The sequence below is a fragment of the Atractosteus spatula genome, chromosome 27, assembly GCF_055471065.1.
Source record: "Atractosteus spatula isolate fAtrSpa1 chromosome 27, fAtrSpa1.hap1, whole genome shotgun sequence".
Taxonomy (NCBI): Eukaryota; Metazoa; Chordata; class Actinopteri; order Semionotiformes; family Lepisosteidae; genus Atractosteus; species Atractosteus spatula.
In genome coordinates, this window is record NC_142732.1 from 3,532,690 (window position 1) to 3,558,867 (window position 26,178).

The 26,178-nt window shown below is 40.0% G+C and overlaps 3 protein-coding genes across 4 annotated transcripts in view; 2 read left to right on the top strand and 1 right to left on the bottom strand.

Annotated features, from left to right (window-relative positions):
• Positions 1-567: 567 nt before the first annotated feature.
• Positions 568-4,028, bottom strand: supt4h1 (SPT4 homolog, DSIF elongation factor subunit). Its single transcript, XM_088906882.1, has 5 exons — positions 3,853-4,028; positions 3,387-3,493; positions 2,205-2,260; positions 1,720-1,773; positions 568-1,036 (listed from the first exon to the last, which is right to left on the bottom strand). Exons 1-5 carry the CDS (start codon positions 3,919-3,921, stop codon positions 969-971), a joined length of 354 nt encoding a protein of 117 aa, XP_088763008.1. The 5' UTR covers positions 3,922-4,028; the 3' UTR covers positions 568-968.
• A 1,330-nt stretch (positions 4,029-5,358) lies between these two features.
• Positions 5,359-11,243, top strand: hsf5 (heat shock transcription factor family member 5). Its single transcript, XM_088907132.1, has 6 exons — positions 5,359-5,380; positions 5,658-6,182; positions 6,793-7,131; positions 7,474-7,568; positions 8,905-9,378; positions 11,013-11,243. Exons 1-6 carry the CDS (start codon positions 5,359-5,361, stop codon positions 11,241-11,243), a joined length of 1,686 nt encoding a protein of 561 aa, XP_088763258.1.
• A 4,774-nt stretch (positions 11,244-16,017) lies between these two features.
• rnf43 (ring finger protein 43) overlaps positions 16,018-26,178 on the top strand; it is a 96,381-nt gene continuing 86,220 nt past the window's right edge. For both annotated transcript variants that reach the window (XM_088907131.1, XM_088907130.1), the window contains exon 1: positions 16,018-16,345. In XM_088907131.1, coding sequence (XP_088763257.1) covers positions 16,103-16,345 — 243 coding nt within the window. In that variant the 5' untranslated portion in view covers positions 16,018-16,102. The remainder of the gene's footprint in view (positions 16,346-26,178) is intronic.

Here is a 26,178-nt window from a genome sequence, read left to right on the forward strand (position 1 = left end):
ATTGCTGCCTCACAGCACTGGGGCACAGGGTTCATTTCTGGACCGGGCATGCTATCTGTGTGGAGCTTGTATGTTGTCCCTGCATTCATGTGGCTTTCCTCAGTCCAAAGATATACTGGTACGTTAATTGGTTTCTGGTAAAATTGGCCCTGGTCTAAGTTTGTATTTGAGTCTGTCTCCCCCCAGCCCACAATTAGAAGTGGTTAGAAAATGAATGGATGTTTGACAACATAAGCTGGTAACAAATTGGCCTTAAAAAAAACTACATAAACTCTTGTGCCACCTGGGCTGCTTTATTTATCATTTTGTCAGTTGGCTACCATCCAACATGCTATACCCAACCTTGAAATTTCCACATTTCTTGGGGAGATGGATCATTGTGTCATTAGAAGCTTCTAATATCTGAAGAGTCAGATTACAAAGGTCTGAACAGCCAGGTTAATGAATAGCCTCCGCTTAGTACTTCAATCTGAGCAGCTCTCTGCTGCCACTGTATGGTAATAGGATGTTAATGAAAATGTTAAGAGTGCACAGTATGAAAAGACATGTACAGTAAATTAAAGACAGCTGGCATAAAAGAGTTATGCTTTATTATACATGAGAGTGTGAGGAACTGAGCATACCGAGCTCATGAAAATACAGGAAAAAAAAAACTAGGTGACCTAACACAAAATCTACATTTATTAGAGCCAGAACACTGGCTCATTCATTTAATTCCAATTTACAGAATGCTTCTCATCCTTTGTCCATTGCCCACAAAATGAAGCTACAAATACCACACATCTTTTGCTTATTTGATCCACTTTAAAAACAATTTGCACCTAGCATTTGCCATCACATAGTATATACACAAACTGAATGAAAACAACAGTCCTTAAGAAATGAAAAGCCATAGTTTACCGCTTTGACATGAAATTACATTTCGTATTTAGTTGAACCATCCATGTAACTTATAAAAATAACATTTGTTATGTCTTGACAGCAGTGTCTCTGGATTTGTAAATAACTCCTCTGCTTTTCAGCTCTCTCACAATGCCTAAAATGAAAAAAAAGTTTATCAAAAGGTGAGCACAGGTAATGTTAACATCTTAATATGTCCATTCAGAAATATGATAGTCTGTCAATGCAAGATATTTTGGACTCAAAAGAAACCTCCTCTTCGGTGAAAGTGCTAAAAGGTTCATAGATTTATCAATGCAATATTAAACAGCTTTATTTAGGATCTCTCAATTATTAAATAACTTCATTGTTGTCTAAAAACTTGCATTGAAAGTGATAAGTTTCAATCTATAAATGGAATTTATTTCAATTCAATTCGGAGAGGAATATACTGGGTCTTCCTGTCAAGAATTAAAAGATGTCATAGAATGCGACATTGACATGAAAGTCTACTCAGCAATTGAGCAAACAGAGAAAGAAAAAAACTTCACTGCTGTCCATTTGGTTAAGTGCAGATTGCCACTCTATTTTTTCTGCTTGTTTTCATTAAGAAAAATGAATATTAAGAATATTATACAGCTTGCATGACAATCTATATTGGTTGAGTCTACACTACAGATCACAAGCTCATGTTTTATGAGTTAATTTGCTTGTTTCAGGACGAGTGTATTTTGTCACAGATCTGACAGCTACTCGTGTACATTTATACATCATTTCAAATTGCTCTCCAGAACACAAATGCGCATATTGGAACAAAATGCATCACACAATGAGGAATACCTGGGGGTAATCGTCCTGTCACTGTCACTGCATAGACACCTGGCTTAAAGTTGCCTGCAACAAAACACACCCACATTTCATCAGTGGATAAGTGCAAATGTTCCACGCTAATTTTATTATATTGATGAATTAATCTACTACAACAAGAAGCTGAATATGTAGAAAAAAAGTAATTATTTTCTTACTCGAGACCAGAGGCTCATTGGGCTCAAGATAATCCCCGCTTCTGCAGTAGTACTTAGAATGAAATTATAGACCTGTAATAGATGTTGATCCATTGCAGGCTTGCACCCATCAATACTGGTTCCCATTTGTACAGCTGAGTGCACTGAAGTACCTGGGATAAAGTACTTTACTCAACGGTACAACAGCAATGTACCCTGTTTCCACCTGAGCCCAGAGCCCTATCAAGTACTCTACACAGTCCCTTATAAGGCCGTTTACCACACTCAGATGCAAAATTGATCAACACAGAGCACACTTACTTATTCTTTGCCACTTTGCCACCCAGCTGTCTTCTGGGCTCATCATTGCTATGACCCTGAAAAGCAGAAATGGCACATTCTCTATTCGCAAAAGAATTAAGGGCACAAGCAGCATTTGATATTTGACCCTAAAAGAACTTCTGTGTCACAGAGAGAAAACTAAGGAAATAATCACTATGCTTCCGACAGAAGCAAATATCAGCTGTTTATTTTGGAATTGCTAAGCCTACATTCCCATGTATGAGTACTAAACCACTCACAGGCCTATCTCAAGTTCAAGTACCTTTACTGCCATTTGCACAAAGAGTGCATAGGAAATCTTACACAGTTTCTCTCAGTCAGAAAACAAAAACAAAAGGGTAAACACAGACTATATACACAAACTGTAAAAAGACTATACACAACCTGTACTCACTATTATGCAAAAACTTCACATAAGAAGAATGGCTCCTAAGTTACACATGATAAAAGAACTGTGCCTACGGAGCTGGGGTAGATATGGGCCTCCTATATGTTATGCCGCTCTGCATGTCCTTGGCAATCAGGTGCACTGTCCTTGGAAAGAAACTGTTCATAAACGTGTTCCTTCAAGCCTTAATGCTCTCTAGCCTACATCATGTTTGTCCTTCTGGGCAGCAACGCCGAGCCACATTGTAATACCTCCAGTCAAAATGCTCTCAGTGGCACCATGGTAGAAACTATCCGGTGCCTTTTGTGGATGCCACTCCTCTATAGATACCTCAAAGTAGGTAGCCTCCAGGCTAATTGATAATGCTTTACTTAAAGACGCAAAATATCATCTCCGCACAAATGGAGAATTGTGCATGGTTTTAAAAAGGTATACGTACGCATGTAGATGCAAAATCCTCATGATTTGTAGCTGCCTTTAAACAATATTTTGCATTTGCAATGTGTGCCCCCTAGTGCCCAAATTACTGATTGTCATGAAATGTAAAGCCTAACATTCCGAATAACATAAACCAAGACCCCAGTACATTAGAACACCCTGCAGTACACTTTGGTGATTTTGCACTTTTCAATGCTGTTTTTCCTGAATGCATCCTGAAAAGAAATGCATCTCTCCCCCAGCCTGGAGTTTGCTTGCCCTGTAGGTGAAATGGCCACACTGCAAATCAGTCCCTAAACCGTGAGAAACCTGTACAGAAGAATGACGACACTCACCCGTCAAATGAAGAGCTGGTACAGTCATAAACCATCTCTCTGTTTCCCTTCATCTGTAGGTAGGCTTCACAGTTATCGCAGCCATCATACTCGAACTGATCAATGGTCTAAGCAGAAACACAAAAAGCAGAGGACGCACGGCGTAGTTACAAGATAGACATGGTACTGTTAAACAGCCCAGACAAAAACACGATTTAGACTCAGTGTGACACTTTTAAAAGGTTTAGATGGACTTGTCTGTTTCTAATATACAAACTTAATTTTTAAAACAAAAATACTACATTACAACCGTTTTACTACAAATTACGGAATTACAAAACAATAATCAGAACAAACACCTTAAAGCAGTTTTTATCATATAAGCCAAAGTAAGAAACAATGGGAATCCAACACATATAAAAAACCAAAGTTTTTTAAATCGAGGTGCTACGACAGAAATTATGTTGCTACAAATACCACATCGTACCTTCACAAGGGAACACAGAAGGCAAGCTCGCAAGTGTCGTAGGTCCTTGGGTACCGTCTCTAATGCCATTTTAAAGAGCCTTAAATCTTCCCGAAATCGACTTTAACCAAACCTTGGAACAAAACACTCGTTTTAATCTCGAGAAGCTACAGCAATTCGCCACTTCCGTCACTTTCAAACGACGTCATAAAGATGCGTCGGATGATATCACGTGACCCCTCTCTCGCGGTTCCCAGCACACTTTCACACGTAAGAGGAAGGCGGTCTGGTTTAGAGTGAGATTTCACAGATCTCATCAGAGTGCCTCCACAGCAGATGACAGTCCAAAATACGAGATCACGCCTATAGCAGGAAAACCTTGATTACATTAATTCTAGTCTTCCCCATCTTCTGACAATCAATTCCATCTGTAGCATAGCTGTCACATTTTCCCCAAGGAATTCTTACTGATCAAAGAATTAGAGAGGCTTATTGTATCTTCTGAAAGTCTGTTATTGATAGGTAATGACCATTGACAGGTCTGCATGTATAATTAATACTTACTCAATTGCCCAATATTTAAAAGTATTATAAATTAATTTTGATATCGATGTTTAAATTCTGACCAAAACCTCCTCACTCCTCATTTGAGTATTTGGATGCCTTACAAGAGATTTACACGTTCCTTTAGAATTTTTCATTTACTTTTTTTTAAAGTCTGGTAAGTAGTAGGCAGGAAAGCAGATACTCTGTGAAAATCTAACAACACTGCTTTCTGAACAACCTGGGCTGTCGGGATTTAGGGTATTCACATGGAGTTTGATAAGAGGTTTATGTGCTGGGAAGTGTACTGAACGTAACCAGTACAACAGTGAAAACCTGTTAGCAAAGAAAACTAGATTTGTTTGTTGGCCCAGACTCATGCAACCTTGAATGACCAAACAGTCCGGACACTGGTTTAACAATCCCATTGGAAGGAAGACACCTCCTACTGCAGTAGGAGTCCCCATTTCCAGTCGCTGCACAGGTTTTGAAGGTCTGGTCTAGACGGAGGAAGTTCCACTTTCTGAGCCACCAACGCCACCCAACAACAGGTTTTCCCTGGAGACCCGTTAAGCTTTTGAAATCTGAGTCCCGGGTACCAGACAAGACCTAAAAAGGTTGTGAATAAAAATACATAGCAAATTGTGAAAGCATTAACCATCTCTTTCTAAATGAGATTGTTCATGCTTTCAATCTCTTTTCCCTGTCGTGTTAGGCGACACACTGTATGACTGATGACAGCAGCGTTTCATTACGGCAACGGGAAGGAAGATATGATCGATCATCACCGGTTTCGCTGGCGTCACGCGCACGCTTTCAGCGGCCGGCACACGCGACTCGCCGCTGCCCCCCGGGCTCGAGGAAACCCGGCCCGTGTGGAATTTAAAACGCGTTCCCGGCGAACGTGCGCCAACGGTTCGGGAGGAGTCCTCAACGGTTCCGAAAAGCGATCCCCAGCCTGAACAACAAATAAAACGAATAACCATGAGAAAAACCGTGAACCCAGGTAATTCACGTAACGCATACATCACATCTGGTAGCATCGCGCCGCTAAAGTATTCAAAACCGTCACGATGTGTTATTGATTCCCACGACACTGCTGCTCTGTGTAGATCTTGAGCTGTTAGGTGCGCTATCCTAGCTTTATAATTACACTTCAACTGGCTGTATGGAGAGAGAGAGAAAAAAAAAAGAGAGAGAAAAGGTTACTTTCTGTAGTGTTGGTTAACGAATCGTATTGCGCGTTAATGCAAGCAGCCTGTCCTGGGTGTCTCCGATCGCAGCTGCCGATTACGGCGACCTGGAGGAGGCGCTCCTCTCCGTCCCGGTCAATCCCAACAACTTCCCCGCGAAACTCTGGCGCATCGTGAACAGCCCCCGGAGCCGCTCCATCCGCTGGGACCCCCGGGGCGAGGGCGTCGTCATCGACCAGCAGCTGTTCGAGGCCGAGATGCTGTCGCCCCCGCGGCTCGGCGGGGAGGGCACCGTGTTCAAGACCACCAACTTCACCAGCTTCATCCGCCAGCTCAACCTCTACGGGTTCAAGAAGGCGGTCCTGTCCCCCGGCAGCTTTCGGGACCTGGCCTCGGGCGACCTCGTCGTGGCGGAGGGGGCCTTGCACCATTTCCACAACCCCCATTTTCAGAGGGATCACCCGGAGCTGCTGGTTAACTTGAAGAGACTGACCAGCGCCAACAAGGCCAAGCTAGAAGCCGGGCTGGAAATCACCAGCCGACCTCCTAATCGCTTCCGAAGGCTCTGTACTAAACCGTGCGACCCCATAAATAAAGTAGATATACAGACAGACGGTGAGGAATCCGCTGTTGTTACAGCCCGTGCGTGTTAAACGTGAATGTCACTCTTAAAATTAGGTGGATCCTACTCATTCTCTCTTTACCTTTCCCATTTTTATGTTTATGTCTCCGAAATCAACAACTTTTTCGTTATTGTTCTTTCTGCTTTTGTCTTATTTTTAAACATGATTAATTTTGTAAGCATTGAAAAAGACATTAGAAGAATATCAAGTAATTGCCATTTATGTAGCTTTAAAAAGGTACCAAAATCAATTGAAGTTACATAGCGGAGCAAAATTAAACATTTTTGTTAATATATCTCTGTCAGACATAAAGCATTTATATTATATGTTCAATACCATTCACCTTGAATGTGGTTGCACTTTTATTATTTTGGGGCAAAGCGTGGTTTGTCAAAGTACATCTTTCTGTTGGTTAGCAAGCTTTGAAAGGGCTGCATTCCTAAAATCCTCAGCAGGAATGTGTTGAGCTGTTTTGTGTGACATTCGTAGAGCTTGTGAAGAAACAATGTCTTGGGGGTTTGTCCAGGTTCTTCTAGCTGCAGTAGGTTGGTTTTCCAGCTGTGGATGTCCTGCCTGTAACTCACTGTGATTGACCACCACAGGCTTGGCGACTGTTGCCCAGGTGCATCATGGGCTCCACAGAGATAACTCCTCCCCCTACCATTGTCACCCAAGGGGTTATGAGAGGACCCCCCACCCAAAGCGAGGCTGGCCCGGCTCCTTTGGGCTCCTCATGGGGCAGGGCGATGCCCCCTCATTCCCGTTCTCGGACAAGGGGATCTCCATCTCGGTCATGCCACGCTTCCACAGCGAGCTGGCTCACCCTGTGCAGTCCAGCCCCACCACTGTGCACGTCCAGCAGGGTCTGGGAGGCCCAGGACAGAAATACAGCGATTACATCCCTCCGCGCATGCAGTACCGTGCTGGCTTTTACCCTCCAAGTAAGTCCTTTCGTCACACCTTCAGGACCAAAGCTCAATAATAGTCTCCTGTGCTGTTCATTGGGGTCAGTTTGCATTCAGCCCAGAATAAACTGAAATAATAAGGTGATGGGCTAATACCTGGTTGGGCCTAACTACAGTATTCATGTGCTCATGCTAATCTGTCCCTTCAGAGTCCAGCTGTCTGCTCCTTGTTTCAGTGTCTTCTGCTCCTAAGTTAAACTTTAAATAATATACAGTATGTAAAAAGAGAGAGAGATTTAATAACCTGAATAAATCAGATCCCAAGGGGTGGAAATATAGAAATGTGGAAAATGATTATTTGTGTTATTTTTGTATCAGTCTATCAGTACTGTACTCCTGGCTCCATGGATCCTTCTCTGACAGGACATCCCCTACACACCCCACCTTCATTCTCCAATTACAACTACTATCAGGTGGGTAACATTTACAGATTTAAAGATTAGAGCTTGTCATAATGTACTAGCAGGTTGTTGAGTCATCTCGGTTTCAACAGGTGTTGACTTTACATTTTGATTCCTTTCTTGAAAAGCACTGAATGACCGTAAGTTTAAAAAATGAGCAGAACCATCAAATCAGTGATGTACCACTATAATTACAAGACGTGCCTTGTCAGCTATTACTCAGCTAAAAGAAAGGTTTTGTGAATAGCCTATGTGCGGAAGGGAATATTCAGAAGTGTCAGCACATAAAAACCCTAGCAAATTCTCATTTGTCAAAGGGAAAGGCAACAAAAGGTTTGCTAACATTATGCAGAGGAAATAAGAACTCCAAACACATCTACAGGGAAATGCACAGTTACTCAATTGCTACTGTATTTACTGAGAGTAGGGTAAGGTTACTCATGAACAACAGAAAGGTCTGGTTGCTAGGGAGGGCCTCAGGCAGGCCATTTTTCAGAGAAGCACCTAGCCCCCTGTTCAAATACTGCCTTCTATTTATGAAACTGCCTATTTTTTTACATCAACACTATTGAAATACTATAAGTGCATATTTTAATTTGTCTAAATACAGTATGTAGCTTGTCTGTGACTTACAAGGAACTCCTTCCAGGCATAAGGTGACTTTTAAGAGCAAGCAGTTGCTATGAATCATGGGAATGTGATTGTCAGGTAGTTCTGGCCATTTTATAATGCTAGAAAATAGAGCCTTCTAATTCCAGTAATCCTCATTCTGCTGGTCTGTACTATATTTAATGTAAATATAGTGTGCATCTACCTGTAAACATTGTTTAAAAACACCCCTCTATGTTTTCCTTCAGATATTTAGTGTCATCACTAAATGACAAATAAATAATAAAATCCAGGTATTTTTATGTATATGTGTAGGATTGTTTTGACTATGCTAATCAGCAGAGCAAAAAAGGTTTGCATTGCCTAAATACAGCTGGGGGCCATCTAGGCAACACATCTAGGCTTTGGGGGCATTGTGTTTTCACAGTGGATTCAAAACAATATTGCAGAAGGTAATAAGCTTATATACTTTGACATTCTCATAAAAGATCATACAAACACTACACAGACATGATATTTACTCCAAAACAGACAAGTAAAGCAGAATATTGACACAATTAATTAAAGTTTACAGTGCACTATTCTTAAGATGAGTAAAAAAAACGATAAAAAGAAAATGAGTCTTTTGCTTATACAAGAGCAGTATTGGAAAGCTGAACTGTCCAAACTGGTAGTGGGTATCAAATCATTCGTGACAGCTCACCAAACCTGAAAAAAGTCTTTCCACCTTCTAATACAGCCACCCTATCCAGTTGAATTCCTGCACCCTGGCAATCCACAGTGGCCAAGCAGCTCCACAAAAGAAACAAAGAAACCCGACGTTAACCTAGACACAGTCTTTCAGATGGTGAATGAGCTTCAAGACTCCCCCAGGCTCCGTATCGTCAAAGTGGAGACCCCAGAGAAACACTCACAGGTGGTGCCACCCTCAGCAGAGAAGCAGCCTCCCAGTTCCAGTTTCTCTGGCTCAGCCCAGCTAAGCTCTCTTACCCCTGTCGACTCCAACATGTTCCCTTTACATATGGACAGCAACCAGAGGCCCCCTAGTGGCCAAAAGCCTGATTGCAGTTTAACCTATTCTATGCAACCCATTGATGTGTCAAAAGTAGGCTTGCCAGCCACTTTTCTGGATAATAGCTCACAGAACAGTCAAGGCCATGTTCTTCCTTCTCCTCAGTTATCTGGAGTGACACAGATGGATTCCTCAAGGAAGGTAAAACCCAATTATTTGGCCTTTTTTCTTTGTGTGTTTCTCTGGTACAGCTTTTCAGTTGGTGTTACATAGTAGTGTAACATTACAAATTGCATTTCCAGTGAACTAGTGTGCACTAGTTTCTTACAATGGATTAAGCAGTTTTTATATATGAAGACCCAAAAGCAATAACAGACTAGTTATTTTCTCAACGTGTAATACTGGTTAACATTGTGGATGTCATTTAGGTGCTTTTGTTAACTGTATACTAATTAGCTTTATAAAACAATCTCTACTTGTTTCCAGTTGTCCACATGTAAGAACAGCATGATATTTGGTGAAAATGGCTTTTAGGATACAAATGGTGGAAATATTCTGAATCTGTTTCAGGTTCTGAACAACGTAGAAAATCTTTCTGGTTACCATGAAAAAGAATCAGAGATCTTGTCAGACTCCAAACCCTGGGTAGACACCAACACAGAGAAGACCTCTGCTCCTGCCACTACCCAGACTGGGATGATTAAAAAGAATAGGTCTCCTGGTAATAGTTGAACAACTGCCAAGTCAAGACCTTGCCAAAGGCTTCAGATATTATTCTGTGCACTCTTACAATGCTCATCAACAATTTAGATGAGATAAACACTTGAAAACAAATACTTCAGTTTATATACTGTTGTTTTCCATAGCTTCAAATACTTTAATTACAGAAACTCTAAGGAGGGTGTGGACTTAAAACTTAATTTTCCCCTTCTTTGCACTAGGCTTATTTTCACATACATACTGTACCTATAGGTTTCACAGCCATGAATTAATTGTGGACTACTGCTGGAGAAGAGAGAAGTTGGCCACTTTCTCTTGCACTTCTGCTTTTATGGGGCGACATGAAGTTCTTAAACAGGTCTGTGATAGACAGAAATACAGTATTTGCCCACTCATCTTCATTATCCTTGATTTCCAAATTTAAAAAAAACCAAAATACTATCTACCGTATTGATAATGTGCTTGAGTTGGCATCATACAAATACCGTAGTATTCAAGTTTTAATGTTTTTTCTGCATTTTAAGCAATAAGCACAATACCAAGTTATTATATATGTTATTATATCGAGTGCTATTTGTATAATATGTGCACATTTTTAATCTTAATATAGTGAAGCACTCCAGGGCAATTTATAAGTGGATGAGCCAGCATCTTTGTAAATAACTTGTTTACTGCTTATCCTATAAATAACATACAGCACATCCATGAGTACAACACATTTAAAGTCCTTTGAAAAATGTAATAGGTTTTCCATTAAATTGTAGAACGTTCATGTTACAGTAGTATTACTGTATAACCAGATCCTAGATCCTGGATTTGAACCTTTGATAGGCTCAGATTTGTTTTTGATACATGGCATCATTTCACATTTGATACATTGGTTTAGATGGTTTTTGTATAATTCTATAACCTTTCCAGGTAAATTCTAATCTGTGTTATCGTAACACTACCACTAGAAAGAACAAAATACTTTGGACAACTGATGGAAAATCAAAGTAATTCCTGACATTGACTCTTTTTAATCAAGCAATACAGTGTATCTTAAATGATGATGTCATACTGAAGCTCAGGTTCACATATTGACGCATTGATGTGATATCTATTATTTCATTCAGATATTAATCAGCTTGTGGATGCAGCCTGCAAGTAGAAGCCTTGTCCAGAACCAGATGACCTTTCTTTGGAGCACAGGGTATAAGGCATGGAGTTCTAATTACCCCATTATCCTGCTTCCTGCCATTTTCACTCTATATACAAGGCTCTGTGGATCTGGACCCAGAGGGATTTTTCCATCTGTGATTGTTCAAACAAGAATCCTTCTAGGATTTGTCAACAAAGAATATTAAAGGTTTTTTTTAATTTTATTATTACTCTATTAAAGCACTAAAAAGGAGGTTGCTTTCACTCAGTAATAAATGGAGTCACTCGGATGCTAATATAATATAGCTGTACAGGTTGATGAGCAGATTTAATTATAGTCATCTCGTAAAATTCATAGCATTCAAGTGCTGTTAACTCCATGTCTGTGGAGTGTGTAAAGTATACTATTTTGATATTTTCTTACTAAGAAAACTAAGACTAAGCCAATAGGTTAGGTTATATAGCTAGGTAATGTTGCTGGTTTTATTAATACTTTTATTTACTACAATCTGTAAGTCTAGAGCACTAATTTATCCAGAAAATAAATATGTTGAGGTTCTATATGTATGTAAACTTTGTATTTGTTTGTTGAGAAAGCATTGGGGGAAAAAAATTAAAAACACAACTGCGTATTTTATTCTAATTTATTTTGATCTATTCACCATATATTACCTATAATGTATGTTTATTCACACATCCATATTTTGTACAAAGAAAGTTTCATCTTCTTTTATTAATTCCAAATGGTGGTGTTGATTTTTATTGAATTTAAAATAATTTTCTTTTTCTCAAATCTGCGTTTTCTGTTCTTAAAGTATTTGCTTTAAATTAATAACCTGAGGTATGTTTTAGCTTATTCTTAATTTGTTTAAAAAATAACCTTTTGATTACATCTAACTTAAGTACACATTTGTGTGATTTGTGAAAAAACATAATTAGAGAGAATTATTAGAGAATTTATAAATTTCCCACTTTATAAATGATAGTTTGTTTGCATTTATTTAGTAGTATTTAATCTACTTTCTCGCAATACCAATACCATACTACATTTTCTCCAGTACAAGTGTAATAAAGGCATCTTTTGAAAACTTTGTCAACTATCATTTTAGTCAAATAAGCATTTTATCTTTAATAGTGAAAGCAATGAGTTTCAGAAGCCATTGTAAAGTGCATTATTTCTATTGAAAACATACAATATGGTTAAGCACAATCATATTGATTTTATACATAATTCTAATCACCTGGTACCTGTCAGGTTAGAATATTTCAGAATGCATTTTCATGTGAAAATATTTTTAGCCATTTCTTGGTGGTAGTCCTCTAGTTTTGTAGAGTGGTCCCAGTACTGTTTAACTTTTTTAAATGTTTTTTTTTCATGTATACAAATACATCTGAGAAAAGGGTTGTATTTAGGCTGCTGTCAGGTGTTTATATTGGAGATTCCACAGTGCAGAGTTAAAGAAACAAAATCTGGAAAGTGTTTTTATTGCCATTTCACATCTGTAGATCTGATATGTTGTTAGTAAACCCAGTATTCCAGAGAATACTACTAAGAAATGTTTTTAAACCATATAATTCTCTCATAGTCATAGTAGATGGTACTCACTCTCTGTGATTTTGTTTGGCCAGAAGATGTACAGTAGCATATTCTCCTCAGGCAATCATTGTGGAAGGACTGTGGCTTTCTCATGTCAGACTTGATGACACACCAGCACTCTGTGCTGTACAAAAGCACAGATTTGACGTTGCTATTATATAGTATTTTAGTTTTGAGGCTGAGTTGTTTATTCCTCAGACGTTTCCCAGCCTTACCTCAATGTGCTTTTGAGCTCCGTTGTTTTTGCTGATGAGACTTGGTGTAGACGTAATCTTGGTAGTTAAGCTAGAAAATGCAGACTGCATACGCTCGTACTCTAACCTAACATTCTTTTATTAAAAAAGAAGGAAAAACAATTCTTTACTCCAAACATCCGTCTCTCTCTCTTGATTTTAATCAATATATTAAGATTGCTGGCATGGATAGGAGGTAGCTTCTGAGAGGATGGTTCATACAGTATAATTAAACCCTACATTTGAATCCCCTTGGTCTGCCTTTGAGAGATACAGTACTACTCCTCATAGTCAGTTCTTCCAAGTGTACGTTTGTACTGCCAAAGTATTTAAAACATTTTGAAATATTTTCTAACACAGTACAAAATGTCTTCAGTTCCCTTTGCCATTGATGCTAGGGAAGAAGAAAGTTCTGATGAGTCTTTTCTTAATAATTGCAGTGGAACACTTGACTATAGTCTTTTAGCCCTTTCAGGACTAACAGTATCATGAAATCCAAATCTCTGAGTTTACAGGTTGATATAGAAAAAGTCTATGTAAATTAACACAGGACATGGCTGACACACTATTGCTACATATGATTATGAACTGTCTTTTGAGATATGGTAGGTAGGTTCCAGGCCATTTTTCAGGCCATAAAGGCCCATGGGGAATGGGGGGCAAGGGCCACCATTTTTCTCAACCATCTGACACTGGAGGTGGAGGTGATGAGGTCAGCATCATGCTTCAGCTAGCCTGTTACCCCCAGAAGGATTAACCCCCAGTACTCATTTGGAAAGCAGGCTGAGGGGACCTGGGAGCCATCTGGAAGGAATTAGAGCAAGCTACATCACCTGCTCCTACCTGGGCTTGAACCCAGGACCTTCTGGTCAGGAGCTAGACACTCTTGCTGTCTGAGCTACCATGGCTCCCTTTTGAGAAATGCATTAACATATTAACATAAGAAAAGTCATCAATGACTTTTGGTGGCCATTTTGGTGATGTAGTCCCTGTTTGGGTGCTTGTGGTTTAAAAGGTCTGAGGCTCCTTGAAAGAAGCCAGGTTATCAGCTTCACCAACGTGGTGGGGTTGCTTGATCCTGCTCCCACAACTCTTAGTGTAAAGGGCATACCTCCTTCTCTCAGTTTGCAATGCCCTTCCATGAAGTGGAACAAAACTGCACAAAACAGCTCTCGAGGGAAGGGGGGGGGGGGTTGATTTGTTGTACAGATTTTAAACATTCAACACTTTCCCTAATTTAAAAAAAACAGAAGGTTAAGATTTTTTTCTAATACGTACCCTAGAGATAGGTTTGTTTTTCGAGTGCTATACGCTTTCTTTGTTTCTAGGAAAAGGTGTTAGCTGAATAGTGGTAATCCGGTTGCAAATTCCTTCTCTGCCCCCCGGAGAAGCTGGAAAGTGCCCTGCCGGTGCAGTTTTCCAGCTTCCCCAGTAGAGGGAGCCTGGTGTTCCCTTTGGTTTGCGTTTCTCCTGGCTGCTCCACCCTCGGTGACAGTCAGTCAGCAGGTAGACAGTGAATGAGATCCCAGGGGAGGGAACAGGGAACTGAGGACGAGACGTTGGAAGGACCGCGGTAATCTTTTTCCAACTTTGTTTTTCTGTGACAATTATTGTACCGGACCCCTTCTGAAGTCGTCTGCTATGTTTCTGTTGATATTCTACACAACTTTGTAGCTTCTTTCTACAAACATATTGATACCTTTCGGATTTTCGGCAGAGATTTATCCCAGCAGGAAAGAATTTCGTGTCTGAAATTGGTTCATTTAACATCTCTGGAAACCCGAGGAAGAATTCGGTGTGGAAGTGACTTGCAAATACCGAACATGTTTGAAGTGCAAGAATAAAAATAAGAGTATTTTAACCGTCTGACGGAGCTATTTCAAAGCCTACATGTGATTTACAGCCCTTCTGGATTATAAGTGGAAGTTTTGTTGTGCGTGTATTTTACACGCAACTTTTAAAAAATGATATTTCCTCTCGCCAGTTATTTTCAGTCTGCTCGTTTTCATATTGGAATGCTCCCGAAGTAACGAAATGACAAATTAAAATAAGTTTTGTAGTTTTTTTTTCACTTTCTTGAGAAGATTGACAAACTTTTTTTTGCCAATACGAGTTGCACGCTACACCATTCCCGTGGTTTAAATAAGTAAACCTCGCTAGTCACGTTTTTTTTAACTGGAGGATTAAACATCGAGGATAACTGAGTTTCGGTTCAAGGATATCCATGTGGAAGTTTTTTTTTCCAGACCACTTATGCTTCATATCATAACAGACCGAGCTACCGCATTTTCAATATACCTTTTCTGTTACACTAAACACTGTGGATTAAACGGATTTTCTGTTGTCCTAAAATAATTTATACAACACGTGTGCTGTGCCCGAGTCCACATGAGGGGGTTAATATTTGTGTGAAGTGCTACAAAGTTTCGCAAGTTTTAACTGTAGCTGGGAGAACAGCTACTCTAAACCTATGGAGCACACCAAACCGCGTCTTCTTTAGAAAAACGAAAGTCTCTGGATTTACTACACTGTTGAAGAAAAGAAAGATCAAGTGCACCAAGACTAGAAGGAATCTGACACATTAACGTTTGCACCAGGAATACGTTTCCAACAACCAGGAATTCTTTTAATCTTGAGTGCATTGAGGAATGGAAAGACAGGACTGTGTGTTCCCAATATTTACTTCAGCGCTTCGCCTTGTTTACGCAAACAGTGTTCGGCCTCTTTGTTACGCCGGTTAGCTAAAAATGTTTGCGAGTAGACATTTACCAAGTGTCGTGTTGAAGCAAAACGGCATTTTCCGCAACACCATTCAATAAAGCAGGCGTGTTCAAATGCACGCTCGGTTTGCACTCGGGCGAGCAAAAACAGAAGTATGTTTTCTAAGTGACAGTTTTCCTATCTGTAATTGCACGTACCACAATGACCGGTTTCCGTGCCTTTTTTAGAAATTGTCTGCCGGAGAAAAGAACTTTGAACCCGGGTTCCAGTTCGACAACCAAACCATAGGAAATCGGGTTCTCGATTTAAGGATTTTAAAGCAACCCACGTGCAAGAGGAGTTTGGATACCGTGTCTGCAGATTGACTTCCACAGGTTGCAGCACAGTTTTTGAGGGGGGTGGGGGGGGAGAAGAAGGAGGGGAGGGGGTCTTTTTGCTGGCAGAGTAACTGGAGTAGGCTGACCGCTTTCCAGCACACGATGCGCGGCCGGCGCCCGCCGCTGCAGCCGGGGCAATGACCGTACGTCGACGGCAACTGCCCGGGCTCTGGCCGTGGCTGCTAATGGCGGCCCTACAGGTGGTGCTCGGGCAGACGGGGCTGGAGCTGGCGGCGGCGGTGGAGTCGGAGCGATCGGCACCCAAAGCTGTCATTAAGGTGACACTGCTGAAACAGGAGCCGGCGGGCAAGCCCATCACTCTGGAAGGAGTGTTCGCCGGCGCCAGCGTAAGAGCTTCCGCTGAAGGAAAGCTGATGCAGGTGGGTATGGAGGTGGCACTGGGAGAGGAAAAAAAAACAAAACTTCACTTTCACCTTTATTCCCCCCTTCTCTTAAAAACCTCGTCCGGGGCGGTCCAGTCCGGAAGGTCCGGCGTGTCTGAAGGTTTTATTTTTTCCCCAACTTGGCTCAAGCTGGTGATCGTCTGTTTTTGTTTTCGGATCAATTTTTAAATCCCAGCCTCTTGGGTGCTGTTTCTTTAAAGAGATCTCGAAAACCTACAGACAGCCGTCCCGGACTGGTCAGCCCTGAAACCATGATGATTTAATAGTATTGCCCTGGGCTATGCATCGCCATACATTTGGGCTGTGTATATATACACATATATCATGTTTACAATGCAGACAAAATATTTATTTTCCCAGAAGCATCATTCGGTCAGCTGTACCGAATAGGCCCAAGTGTTTAAGAGCCAAGGATAAGCAGATTTGAGAATATAGAAAATAAGGTTTACTTTGTTGTCCCTCAGCTTTTCAATGTTCTGCAGTCTCGGCACAGCACTGAAAAGGGGGTTAGCTGTACGTATTAATGTATGTGTCCGTCCGAGTGAACCCCAGCAGGTGACTGTCACCCACAAAGGGCAGTGGGGGGGGAGATAGGCTGCCGTTTTCTTTCTCAAAAAATGTAGAGCGCTTCTGTGAACATGAACCTCAAGGTACTGTAGCTTGCTGCCTAAATGATACCCACAAAAATCTAATAGTATTCTGTGACACTTTAAACCCTTTCTTTTCTAAAAAAAAATATTCCCGCGGGGCTGCTGATAGGGAAATGCGGAACAAAGAAAATTTTAAACAATAAGGCTCTACAAAATCATTACAGTCTCGCTGAAGAGCTGATGAACCTGATAACGATCTTGAAATTAAGAGGCGTTTGGATAGAGAAGACTTCCAACTTCATTCCAGCGCCGAGCGAGAGCTGGTTACAGTATTTGTAAACTGAACTCCTTGTCGCGATCCCAGACTGACGGTTGTTTTGGTATTTGTGACACGCTTTGACATTGTGTGTGATAACAGAATTACTTCAGGGAAATATGCTAACACGGAGACAACTTGTGTTGTATGGCTTTCACCTTGAGTATGGTATCGTCCCGTGATTTTGTTGCCGACAATGTTTAGTAAATAAAAAGATGGGTGTTTAAAAGCATATTAGGTTTTTTAAATTCTCTTTCACGGATGCTAATTCTTTATACCTATGAACTTCAAGGGCTACAAAAAAGTTTGTGTTGCCAAACAATGCAATTAAATTTACACTTATGTTTTTGAATTCAACTATTACAACTTGTAACAGTTTGATTCAAATTTTGCATATATTAACTAGGCCCTTCCCTGTCAGTTCACAGAATCTGTAAGTTTTAAACCTGTTTTTTATTTCGAAAATGCACAAAACTGTTTGTTTATTATAGATGTGCAATTCTCAAAATGGTTTTAGATAGATGGAAGCAGAATAATTTTAAAATTACACCTCTGTGCTTTTTTAAAAAACCTGCTTGCTGCTTTTATTGAGCAGCAGACTTGTGGGAATTGCCCAAGTTATTACCCCTTAAAATGTGCTTTTTTATTTCCATGCATACAGATACATGTTCAAATTAAGTGAATGGCCAGAAGTAATGTTATTTCATTCAAGTATCATTTTCCTCCAGAATGTGATTTTTGTCAGACTTTGCCAGGAGAGCTAACCTGAAAAATGCTGGTAGCTAATTAAAACACCACAGAACTGAAGATCCCACAAGCAGCATTTAATTAACGGCTTGTCTCTTCTCCTCCTTGGAAGGGAAGAGGTGTGTGAGGAGCCCAGCAGCCCGTCTCTGAAATGTCTTCATTGTCATTAAGAGAGGGTGACATGATAGAGGCTCTCCAAGTTCTGTTTCTCCCTCTGCTTGCCAGGTGTAAGGCAGGCCCTAAGCAGAAAACCAGACGCTATAATCTTCTGCACTCGCAAGGCAGCCTGTAGTAGTTTGAGGATTAAAACAGGGCCTCATTGGAAGGGAAAGCCCAAAACATTACTTCTAGCAAGGAAGTCTGGAAAAAGAAGGGGATTGTTATTGAGAAATACTTTTTTATATATATGTTTTGGTGGAGGAGTTAAGTTTGCCAGCATTCCAAATGAAATCCTTGGGATATCGGATGTTTTTTCTGTTTTCCACAAAAACTGTAAACGTTTGACGCCTATGTAGTAAACACTTGTCCTGGTTAATTGGAAACTACACTTTAACCCTCTTCAGCAGTTCACTGTTATTTCAGAAGACACACTTTTGAGGCCAAATAGAATCAGTATAAAGGTGAAGACAAAACCCAGGCAAAACTAACAATAGTTCACATGCCATTGTGAGCTTGCAGAATTGTAGCTTTTTACAGTAAATTCTCAGCTTAACAGACTTTGCTTTACCCGACCTCAGATTTACTGGACAAAATCTGTTTATAAAATTACAGATATCAGGCTTTCCCCACAACAATGGGGATATGCACAAGCAATCAAAAGAATATAAATAAATTCTGCATAGGTTTAAAATTCAGGAATATCAATAATGACCTATTGGGAATACCTCAGGTTGCTTATAATAGGTGTTGTTTGTGTTTGTATGGTTTACTGAATTTTATACAGTATATTTACAACTTATGAAATAGTTTGTATATTTATCAAATGCACATGACAATTTTAATTGACTCTGTTGATTGTTATTGTTAAAAATAGGTCGAAAGATCCAGAATGCATAAATATAGTTAATATATTTTTCTTATAGAATAGCGTGTTTGTTGGGTGAAAAAACAGAATTTGTTATTTACCGGACGTTTTGCAATAATGGACACACCCTCCCCCTTCTATCAGTCCGTTAAACCAAGGGTTTACTGTATGTGAAAATTTGTACAAGACAGAAGGGGACACGTTAGTATATAAATGGTAACCCTTAAATAGATCTGGGGTTTGGTTTTACCTGACGTCTGAAGCTTGTGCCCACTGCAGGTCTTAAACTGCTTCTCTTGACTTCCCTGCCCGTGAAATAACAAGTGAAGTCACTTGCCTGTACTTTCATTTCACTGATGTGGTGAACACCAGCCGGCTATCAGGTGTAGTTTAGAAAGATATGTTATTGTCCACTACTGTGGACATTTCTTGGGCTTCTTCTGTAAAAGTACAAAATATACAAACAAAACATAAGAGTCACATAAATTCGCATGAAGTTCATGAAGTCACGACAACAGTATGTGATACATCAATGGATAAATGAGGTAGCTGGGGGGGAACTACATGTACATACATTCATTGTGCAGTTTTATTGTAGAGGGAACAAAGGACTTCTTATAAATGTTTTAATTTGAATTTGGTAACCGATACTGTCTTCCTGATGGGGCTATTATAAATTGAGAGTACTTCAGCTGGGTTTAGCTGTTTTCATTGCTTCTGAAGACCCCCAAACCTTCCCCTTTAAGATTAGCTCTTTGCTGTCTGTCGCTGAGGGGAAGTGTGTTTGTCCTAAACTAAAGCTGAAATTCAAGAGTGAGCTCACAGCCCTGTTCATTGAAGGTGAGATCTGAGGATTGTGACTGGGGGTTTGTTGCAAATGTAAAATGGGTCATCAGTGGTGGTGCTTCACGATTGACTGACTGATATGGAGTTGAATGAAATGCAGAAAGACCGAAACATGGGCTGCAATCCCTGCGGTTATGTTGGTGTACCGAGTCTGGGATGTTGCTTTCCAAAAAGGTGGCTGTTCTATAAGTGTGCTTTGTAGCAGGGTTGGCCTGTTCAGGCAGGCCTCTTACCTCGGCACACTGCTTTGTGTTCCTGTCCTCGGGCTAAGTGGAGGTAATTCAGAAATGTTGAGGCCCTTTCTATTCTTTGAGTTCACACCCTGCCCAAGTTTCTTGGAACAAAAGTCTTTCTCTTCTTCAGCAGTCATTTTTTTTGGGGGGATATCGCTGGTCAACAACAAGTACTTTTGGGGAAGGTTGTTAAAGTTTTATTGTCCTTTACTTTTAAGGAACCTTAACAGTGAACGGATAATAGTAAAAGAGACTTTTAGGAGTCGCAAGCTGAATTTTTAAAAGCAGGCATGTCCTCTAGAGATTCTCAGAGTGCTGGAAGTTCGCCTCCTTTATTTGACCCTTTTTGGAGGATGGGCACAACTTTCCTTATTATGTACGAATTGCACTGTATTTGCCGGGTTTGAACTGTCCATCAGGAAATCTGTGTTTTTCTGTAGTTTAAGGCACATGTTGATGAATAGTTTTGCTCATGTACTTTCTAGTCAGTGATTAGCTGAAAGCAAGACATTTGTTAATAAAAATAGAGAGGTATACACTGCCTGCCAGTTATTAGAGGAGCTACAAATGAACCTGTTTACAGAAGCAGTGAAAAGAGCCAAATGTACTTTGCTCAAAAGCTGAGGTACAATTTATACACGTATTCCCTTACAACCTAGTAAACTAGTGGAGGACTTCTGTCTTTCTCAGTGAGCTAACAGACAGTTTAATTAGTAGTTATCTACAAGATGTCAGGATTGGATGACAGCGGGGTTATGTTCATTACTGGGAGGAGTACGTTTAAAAAAAAATCTGCTTGTTTTTTCTTACCATGTGATTTGAATATCAATGGGACAACCTCAGATCTCCCCCTCACTGTTGGCAGTTTGTCAGTCAGATTTATAGATGTTTAATATTATAAATAAGAACATAAACCTTAGAGTGCTCACTTAGCAGATCTACTGTCATAATCCTAATGTGTCTCATAGACAAATAATATTAAATCAGCACAGGTTTGAATCTCAAGCCTGACTAGTTTTTTAAATTAAGCAGCTGACAGCCTGTTCAGGCTGGAGACTGAAGAAATGCAGTGCTTCTAAAAGAATCATCTAGTTTCCCTTATTGTGATTTGAGTGTACTACAATAAAAAGAACATGCTGCACATTAAAAACTGTCGGAGTGCTGTTGTAATAGGCATAGTTTAGAGCCTGATTTGGTTTTAGTGCTGTATGTGGTCTGTTCAGTATGCAGTGTGTTGCTTAGGTTCAGCAATGGTCTGTCAGAGCACCTTCATCAAATCCGATGTCCTGACATATAATACAGTATATGAAGCCAAGAAGTGGGTGAGTGGTAGAGTCTTGCTTCCACAAAAAGTGCTTTGAACATGAGAGGCAAAGAACAGGCTTCTTAGGTTTAAAAAACTGCAAGACTGGTATACCTTTGAAGTTAATCCTTTTTTGGGTTTCTGCCCAATTAAAAGCAGCAAAATGATGTTAAAGAGCCCACTTTCACTTAAACCTTTTAATTTTTTAATGCATGCTTTGTGATGATGAAAGGTAGGATTGACCTTTTGAGGTTTTGTTTTGTAAAAGCTTCAAATATAATTGGAACCAACAGAATGCTTGAGTTTTTAAATGCTCATTCTTATAATCAGCCACTGCTTTTGCTTGGGTAAGATATTAGGTAGGCTAACTTTATGTCCTTAAGCCAAGGCAATATTTTTTTATCAGATTTATTAGTTGTGAAAGGATGTATGTAAAGATACTGCTGGACTTGTAATTACTAGGGGGTTCTGCAGCATTCATTACTGTAGGAAAACCTCAGCTGCTTTTCAGTTTTGGAGAGAAACTCCTACTCACAGGCATCTCTGCAGGCAGAAATACACATCTGACAGCTCTTTCAGTGCATAGGAAGGAAAACTCATATAGGGTGAGGTTGCACAGAGAAAGAGGCACCACCTTCCTTCTCAATATAAAGGGGTGCAGCCATTGAATGCAAAGTTAACCAGACAGAGTTTTGCAATCTTGGTTTGCATAATGCACTATGGATAAACACTGGCCCTAAAGACCTCTTAGATTTGCAGAAAATGTTAACAATGCAGTATGTAATATTTTGCGTGTGGTGTACAATTTTTGAAAGCATGTGGTGGCATCTAAGTAGAGTGTGGTATTGCCCAAAGTTGGATTCAGACGAACTTTTAGCTTTGTAGAATTGTAGGATTCTGAGACATAACAGTTTGTCGGGCAGTGAATACAATAGTGGCGAGGAAAGGCAGTTTGCACAAATGTTTCACAGTCATCTTTTCTGTGCACACTTCAGTGCAAGTGACACTGAAAGGGTTGGGTATTTCACATGAGACACTTTAATGCCTGTCCCACTGCCATAAGGAGATGAACATGAAGAGTATAACTGTGGCCTCGCTGGTTGTTTACAGTTGCGAGTTGAGATCTGATGCTAGGAGTGATCAAAGTGGGTGAAGTTTAAACGTGAGCCGAAATAATTAAACAGGGCTGTTTACACTGCACTTCCGATTTTCCCCAGCCCAGCTCCGTTTCTCCTGCCCAACTTCCCGATAACGGCCTTTGAAATACCAGAGATAACAGCCTCTGAAACTCCCAGTCCCCTACAGATCACATCAGGGCATATTTTCTATCCTGGATTTTTATACAGCCCTGAGTGCAGCTGTCAGAAATCAAAGTACAGTCCTTTTTTATAGTCTAGTCTCCTCAGTGACTGGAGCAGGCTATCATAAGTCCTTGACTGTTTATTTTTTCTTTGTCTCGGCGCGGCAGGTAGTCTGGTACATTTTAACTTTGTACAGATTATTTCAGATGTTGGAAGCCCACTGTGACACTCCTTACATGGAGCTGTTTGATCTCATTTTAGAGGGAATTTTTGCAAGCTTGTGTTAAGGGCATTTTTTTCTGTGTAGATTCACATTGAGTGATTAATGTGCACATGATTGTTACCAACGCTTAGTTTGGCATGACTGGCTTGAAGTTGCCCTAAATATCACCTCTGCAATTGCCACCTGTAAAATGTCACTGCCTATAAATGCAAATAGTACTGTTCTAGGAAAGAGATTTCTTTCTGGCAGCATCATTACAAATCTTGCCATGATTTTCCCCACTGCTTGTGTAACAGGGCTCAATGCCACTGGATTCTCCATTTTACAGTTCTGCACTGTCTAGAGCAGGGGCTCTTAACCAGTGGGTTATGAAAATGGGTTACCATGCTGTTTAGAGTGAGTCAGCTTAATTTTTCAGCAACATGTATATGTTTTTGTGGAAGCCTTTTAGAGCAAGGGAGAAATAAAATGAGAAATATAATTGCATTATAAGGAGATGACATTACGTAATTTTTCAATAACTATGAATAATATCCCTGAAAAATTTTAGATAAATGCTACTTGCAACTTTGTTTAAAAATAGTTTGGAAACCTGAATACTGTCTTCATGAAAGTATCATCCTCATTAGGATGAATAAAAGAATAACATCACACTCCCTTTTGTGGAAAGTAATAAGTATAGAAAAGGTAAAGAAAAAATGTAGTACATCTATTTCTAGAACTCCCAGTAATTGAGCATCTGTGGGATAAACTGATGACCGGACTCCTAGAAAGACAGCTACATCTTGGAGGATGTACTGTAACTAAACACAACTGGGTGCACAGCCTGTTTGACATTGACGTCTAAGATTTAGCTGATGACATTTCAAGCATGGCTGACCTTCAGGAGCAGCTTATCAATATGCAAAACGGGGTGATGCTGCGCTTCAGTTTTCAAGCGCGCCCTGGATCTAAAGGAAAAACAGAAAAAAAAACAATTCTGGGAAATGAGGCTCTGAGAGTTATGCTGCTATTTTTTTTTACAACTGCCTTGTGCGAAGCAGGTTTTTCTTCTCTTTCAGTCACTAAAATTATACTTCAGAGCCGGCTGCATCCAGAGCATGACTTAAGATGCAGCCTTTCAAACACAACCATGAGAACAATTTTCTCAGCTTCTGCAAAGTCAAGGTTCATATTAAGGAAGCAATAACTATTTTCATTTTGTGCTGGTTTTCTAATATTTTTCCTTTTGCAAAAATATTGTCTACTGCCCACTAATATTATTTTAATATTGCAACATTTTATGCAAGTGTCTTCACCTCCTACATGTTAGTTGTATTTGAATAACAATAATATACTTCATTTCTAGACCCAATAAAGTAACTAAAAGGAAATGTATTCAAAACTGAACCAGGGGTCTGAGAGCTGTCTCTCAGTCTTTATCTGGTTTATGTTCTTAATATAGAACCCCTGGACTAGAAAGTTGCATTGTATATACTCTGAGCCACCAAGAGACCATGATTGAATCCTAGCAACCCTGGAGAACACCACTCCTCATAAAAAAATGGATCTTCTTCCATGGGAAAATTGTACACTGTGTAGGTTTCAAGGGAGTGATGTCACTTCTATAACATGCTCAGTTCACTGAGCCCTGTTACACTCATACTGTAACATTTAGGCTGTGGGATATGTGGACTTTGGTTGTGTTTGGAAATAGGCTTGCCTTAAAGTCAGCTTTTACTAAAATAAGGATCTAGAGACATTTTTGACTTTGCTATCAGTCCTTGTAGAGTCTTACTGTGCTGTCACAAACGGCCATAGAATGAAAGCTTTTTGAATGACAGATTCCTTCTCTGTCACTGTGGAACAAAGAGTCTGTAATCTTTTAAACTAAATTGCAGCCCACTTCCATCACAGCAGGGGAAAAAAACTTACTCAAAGCTGAAGTAAGAAGTTACCTGAAAAAGCTTATTAAGTCATAATGTGTTCATGCCAAATAAGAGGACGTTTGTGAACCATATTTTCATTGGAGAAGGAAGCATATTTTCATGAAAGCCCCATTGACAGGCAACCATAAATAATTACAGCATGTAATTATGTCCTGATTTCAAACACTCTCATTGATTGACTTGTCTGAAAACAGATGTGTAACAGGAGTATGGGATGTAATCCAGAAGGAGGCAGTGTTTTCTTGAGTGGCGTATCCCAGCCAGTAGTTTGAAGAGAAAGAGGACTAATTTGGGATTAAAGATTTTAAAATAATTCTTAGTCATTTGTATTTTTTGTTTTAATTTAGTGAGAAAGTTTCCTGGATCTTTCACCCTATGGTCAGTCTTCCTCCATTGTCATTCTGTGCCTGTACCCTCAGGATGGCCTTGTTTTCCCTGTTTTATCCCAGTGAAACCTATTGATAGACACTGACTACAAACCAAATGATGCATTATGTTAGCTTTAGAATCCTGAACATTTCTTGGAAGGGCACTCGTGTTTTTCCATACTGTCGTTTTGCAAGTGTGTATGCGCGTTTACTTCTTGAATGCAGTGATTTATTGCTTTGCAGGCCATAGTCCTCCAGAGGGACCACCCAGTCCATTCAGGTACTTCTAATGGGTTTGATAGTTGTTCTTGGGATACATGCTGTTTTGTGTAGGCTGCCACTAGGCCCCAGGCTATAGCACAGTAGCTATCTGTGCAACAGCACATTTGTTGAAAGCCCCCATCGTGTGGATTTTTTTTCTCGTTCTGCACTTAGCTATACATCACCATTTTAAACATTTGCCCTGTTGTATTCTCTCCTGTGAATCTCATGACAAGCTGTGTGTCTCTCCTCGTGCTTGTTGTTCTTTTTGAAACGCTGAAGAAGATGTGGATCTGGATCTTGGTTGTGCTCTTTATGATTCCGATGAGTCATCATTCGAATTTGTTGAACGCATCTGGAGTTTTTGAGACCTGCCAGACTGCATGTTCCGTTCCAATGTTGCCAACAGTTCAATGTTTACTAGGGTCTGTAAGAAGGAAAAGCTAGAGACACGTTCTGTTTTTACCCTCTTTTTCTCATTTCTGAAATTGTCCTTGCATCCTGATTGGTGTTTCCCTTCCTTCCATGTTTCTAAAATCATGTATTGTTTAATTTTTTCTGCAAGCAGCTCTGGGGGGACTGCATTTCTACCTCCACACATGCACAGACTGTCAAACCTTTAATAATAATAATTCCTTACACTTATATAGTGCTTTTTTGGACACTCCA

Excerpts from the sequence above, each read along its gene's own strand:
- supt4h1 (XM_088906882.1), bottom strand. The coding sequence starts at position 3,921 with ATGGCATTAGAGACGGTACCCAAGGACCTACGACACTTGCGAGCTTGC. Across the intron at positions 3,494-3,852 it reads TTCTGTGTTCCCTTGTGAAG|ACCATTGATCAGTTCGAGTA; the intron begins GTACGATGTGGT and ends GTTTCTGCTTAG. Across the intron at positions 2,261-3,386 it reads ACCAGCTCTTCATTTGACGG|GGTCATAGCAATGATGAGCC; the intron begins GTGAGTGTCGTC and ends TCTGCTTTTCAG.
- hsf5 (XM_088907132.1), top strand. The coding sequence starts at position 5,359 with ATGAGAAAAACCGTGAACCCAG. Across the intron at positions 5,381-5,657 it reads GAGAAAAACCGTGAACCCAG|CTGCCGATTACGGCGACCTG; the intron begins GTAATTCACGTA and ends CTCCGATCGCAG. Across the intron at positions 6,183-6,792 it reads AGTAGATATACAGACAGACG|GCTTGGCGACTGTTGCCCAG; the intron begins GTGAGGAATCCG and ends TGACCACCACAG.